Here is a 5000-nt window from a genome sequence, read left to right as displayed (position 1 = left end):
TGGATGGACTGTTAGTGGACCTCTACATTTTAAATACTCTTCAAAGAAGAACAGTATTTCATGTCACCTTGTCTTTCTTCAGGAAGTTGAAAGGGTAAAGGAATGTTTTCTTCCTGCAGCTGTGGTCCATATGTTTGAAAGAGACTTTAGTGAGAAAGATGTTGGTAGAGTTCCTGATGAGAAGGGTCTGTCACAAGAAGATCAACAGTTCCTCAAAGAAGTGGCAAAAAACCTTCAGTTTACCAATGGACACTATCAGCTTCTCCTACCATTTAGAACCAATAAAGTTAACTTGGTAAACAATAGAGAACAGGCAGTGAAACGAGCACAATGGCAAAGAAGAAAAATTAAACTAAATCCAAAGTACCATGAAGATTATGTGGAATTTGTTGAGAAATTGGTGTCTGAAGGATATGTTTATAAGGTTCCGGAGGATCAGTCATATGATAAACAACCTGCATGGTATCTACCTCATCATGGTGTCTACCATCCAAAAAAGCCAAATAAGATTAGAGTAGTCTTTGACTGTAGTGCTAAATACCAGGGTAGTTCCCTTAATGACAAGTTGATGCAAGGTCGAGTGCTCCTCAGATTTCGTCTAGAAAAGTTGGCCTTGATGGATGACATAGAATTTATGTTTTACCAAGTTCAGGTACCAAAGGATCGACACAAAAACCTAAGATTTTTATGGTGGCCTGGTGGTGAACTTGAAAGCGAACTTACAGAGTATCGGATGGGTGTTCACATCTTTGGAGCAGTAACATCACCTAGCATCGCCAATTATGCTTTGAGGGCAGCAGCTGACCATGCAAGAGATAAGTATGGTCCAGATGTAGAACACACCATTAAGACTAATTTTTATGTGGATGACTATTTAAAGTCTGTACCTTCAGAAGAGCAGGCATTAAGACTTGTGAAAGACGTTACAGCAGCATTGAAGGAAAGAGGTTTTCGTCTGACAAAGTTTGTGAGTAACAGCAGGGTAGTGTTGAAATCAATCCCACAAGAGGACCGTTCAAGAGATCTTCAAACATGTGATCTTGACTATGATGAACTTCATGTAGAAAGAGCTCTTGGTTTTCAGTGGAATATTGAAAATTACTACTTTACTTTCTCCGCAAGCTTGGAACCAAAACCATTTACAAGGAGAGGTATTTTGTCAACAGTATGTTCCCTTTATGATCCTCTTGGTTTTTTTGGCTCATTTTCTTTTGTCAGCTAAGAGAATTCTTCGCGAAGTTTGTCAGGATAGCAGCTTGGGATGGGATGATGTTATTCCCGAAAAATACCTGAAGCCCTGGAGAAGGTGGCTTGATGATTTACCAATCCTGAGTAACTTAAAGATTCCAAGATGTGTCAAACCAAAGGAATTTGGTACAGTGACTTCCACACAGCTGCACATGTTTTCAGATGCTAGTAATGAAGGCTATGGTGCTACAGCATACATAAGACTTTCTGATAACAGTGGGAGGATTTCTACTGCTCTGCTGATAGGAAAGTCTAGAGTGTGTCCTGTAAAGGCAACAACCATACCGCGACTGGAATTGACTTCTGCAGTGGTGTCCATAAATCTCGCACAACACATTTTGAAATAGCTGCAGATTACAGTGGACCAGACATTCTATCACACAGATTCTACAACAGTTCTTCACTATATTTTTAATGATAGAAAGAGATTTCCTATATTTGTTGCAAATAGAGTGAAAGTAATCAAGGATTTCTCTGAAAATACACAGTGGAGATATGTTCGGAGTAAAGAGAATCCTGTTGATATTGCATCAAGAGGTTTCACAAGTCAGCAAATGCTGAACAGTAACATTTGGTTTGATGGCCCACATTTTCTTAAAGGACCAGAGGAGCTGTGGAAAAATGATATGCCCCATGGTGTAGTTGAATTGGAAGGATCTAAAAGTTTTGCAGTGCATCCAGAAGATGGGGAGGGAAATGCTGTTGATAAGTTTCTTGAGTATTATTCTTCATGGCATCGATTGAGGATGGCTGTTGCTGTGTATCACCGTCTTTTTTCCATACTGAAATCTAAGAGACAAGCTAGAATTAATGGTTCATTTACAGCAGAAGAATTAGATGCTGCTGAAAAAGCAGTCATCAGATATATTCAGAAGAAAACTTTTAGTAAGGAAGTGACACTCTTACAAAAGAGTGAAGGGTCAGGGGGCCGAGGACTTTTTAGTAGCAGTAGCATTTATAAACTAGATCCCTTCATTAACCCTGGATAGGTACGGTCCTCGGACACCCCTTTAAGGGTATACTCGGACGCGAACGACCCCGACGCCAAAAAAAATTCTTGAAAAATCAGTTTTTGCAGTAACCTCCTTTTTTCTTTTGCCAAAAAAAACTTCAATGAATGCTTAAAACAACTGTAAAGATAAATACTACTCATCTGCAGAAAAACTATTTATTATAAATATTTTAAAAAATTAAGTAGAAAAAAAAAGACCTGACATAAAAATTCATAAAAAAAAAGTTTATACATATATACACAAATCCTTTTAGGAATTGATTCTTGAATGTTTAGGACACATCTTGATGTATTTTGGATGAAGTCAGACCCATAGAGGTGAAGATCTGAAATGAGAAAAAAAGGGTAACTTTTTTTGGCCAAAAAAAATTGTCCAAATTTCATGAATTTTTTTGGGTACCCAAATGAAATAGGAAGTGGCTAATTTTTTTAGGGAATAAACATATGTTATCCTAAAATAGAAATATGTAAAAAAATCTTCATTATTTTGTAAATTACATTTATATCAGGGGCCATATCTAAAGGTAATTTTTTGAGTACTTGGAAATTTCGTAAAAAAATACATATATTTAATATATAATATGATATTTATGCAGGTAAAAATAGACCAAAATATCACAAATTCTATAGGGAACAAGAATATATATAGATAGGGCAGCTTACGCTTCGGATATGTCCACAAAATGGCCGCCAACCACACTGACTCAGACTCCCTAATCTGCCACTTGAAATGTAGGAAGGGTATGTCAATTTCAAGGTGTTATTTACTAATCTAATTATTATTGGATATGCATAAAAATTGTATGGTGGGTTGCTGGATAATTGTCGATTATTTTACGACTATAAAATTAAAATTCTGACCCAAAAAAATTTTTTTGAAGGGAAATAAAATCGAAAAAAAAAATGTAAAACAATATTTTAGCTAAAAAAATTTGATGATATTCAATCAAAAAAAAAGTAAACAAAATTTTCCGACAAATAAACATCTAGAGGAATCATTACTCTGTGATAGTTCCTTAGTACGTAGTAATTTTGAAAGAATTGGGAAAAAACGAAAAAATGGCAATCACGGGAAAATCGAACACATACCTATATATACGCCATATCTGGCTAAAAAAAAGTTAGGCATGGGTAGCCAGATCATCTAGAAACACTTTCCAACACTATAAAAATATAAGTTTTGTGACACTACTTGCCAATTCCTTACGGTAACATGACTAAGCAAAAAAATGCAAAACAAATAAAAAGGGGCACTCGTGAAAAAAAATGGCCATTCTAATATACGGCATTTCAGAAAAAAAAAATTTCAGCCACGTGCTAGGCAAACCATCAAGGCATATTTTCCGACAAATAAACATATAAATGAAATATTACTCTGTGATAGTTCCTTAGTACGTAGTAATTTTGAAAGAAATGGGAAAAAACGAAAAAATGGCAAACACAGGAAAATCGAACACATACTTATATATACGCCATATCATGCTAAAAAAAAAATAGTCATGGGTAGCCAGATCATCTAGAAACACTTTCCAACACTATAAAAATATAAGTTTTGCGACACTACTAGCCAATTCCTTACGGTAACATGACTAAGCAAAAAAATGCAAAACAAATAAAAAGGGGCACTCGCGGAAAAATGCCCAACATTCTAATATACGGCATCTCAGATAAAAAAAAAGACATGCACGTGTTAGCCCAACCATCAAGGCACACTTTTTAACACATAAACATGAAAAAAAATCAATAATATACGGCAATTCCTTACTACGTAGTAAATTTTTACAAATATTGAAAAAAAAAAACAGAAATTGGCAACCGCAGTTAAATACCCAATATACCAATAACTACGTCGTATCTGACAAAAACAAAATCACGCATGGGTAGCCAGATCATCTAGACACACTTTCCAACATTAAAAAAGCAAAAGTTTTACGACACTATTTCGCAATATCTTACGGAAAAATGACTTGGCAAAAAAATTAAAAAAAATTAAAAAGGGACACTCGCGGTAAAATGCCCGACATTCTAATATACGACATCTCAGATAAAAAAAAAGACATGCACGTGTTAGCCCAACCATCAAGGCACACTTTCTAACACATAAACATGAAAAAAAAATCAATAATATACGGCAATTCCTTACTACGTAGTAATTTTTACAAATATTGAAAAAAAACAGAAATTGGTAACCGCAGTTAAATACCCAATATACCAATAACTACGTCGTATCTGACAAAAACAAAGTCATGCATGGGTAGCCAGATCATCTAGACACACTTTCCAACACTAAACAAGCAAAAGTTTTACGACACTATTTGGCAATATCTTACGGAAAAATGACTTGGCAAAAAAATGAAAAAAAATGAAAAAGGGCCACTCGCGGTAAAATGGTCCTTGTGGTGATGAACGACATTTTAACTAAAAAAAAAAACATGCACATGGTAGCCAAACAATCCACCAAGACTTTCCACAACTGATAACCTATACAAGTTGCACCATTCTACGACAATTTCATAATACGTAATAACTTTGATAATTATGCAAACTACCTCAGAAGGGTAAACTCGGACGCGAACGACCCCGACGCGTCTCAGAAATCGGGGAAGGAGTACAGCTACAGCAATGCACATCTGGACACTACTAGAGCGTGTAGGGGAGACACCTCCTGCAGGTCGATCACCCACAAATTCAGTCACAGGGGTGAGTCACGTGAGAAAAACCTGTTTTTTTTTGACGCTCG

General features: G+C 35.8%; 1 protein-coding gene across 1 annotated transcript in view; it reads left to right on the top strand.

The window, feature by feature from the left end:
* The window catches only part of LOC137651665 (uncharacterized), a 6224-nt gene that overhangs the window by 254 nt on the left and 970 nt on the right, over positions 1–5000 (top strand). The window contains exons 1-2 of the mRNA XM_068384884.1: positions 1–1151; positions 1633–2167. The exon at positions 1–1151 is cut by the window's left edge and continues 254 nt beyond it. Coding sequence (XP_068240985.1) covers positions 1–1151; positions 1633–2167 — 1686 coding nt within the window. The remainder of the gene's footprint in view (positions 1152–1632; positions 2168–5000) is intronic.

The sequence above is a fragment of the Palaemon carinicauda genome, chromosome 13, assembly GCF_036898095.1.
Source record: "Palaemon carinicauda isolate YSFRI2023 chromosome 13, ASM3689809v2, whole genome shotgun sequence".
NCBI lineage: Eukaryota > Metazoa > Arthropoda > Malacostraca > Decapoda > Palaemonidae > Palaemon > Palaemon carinicauda.
This window is presented reverse-complemented; position numbering and strand designations above follow the sequence as displayed.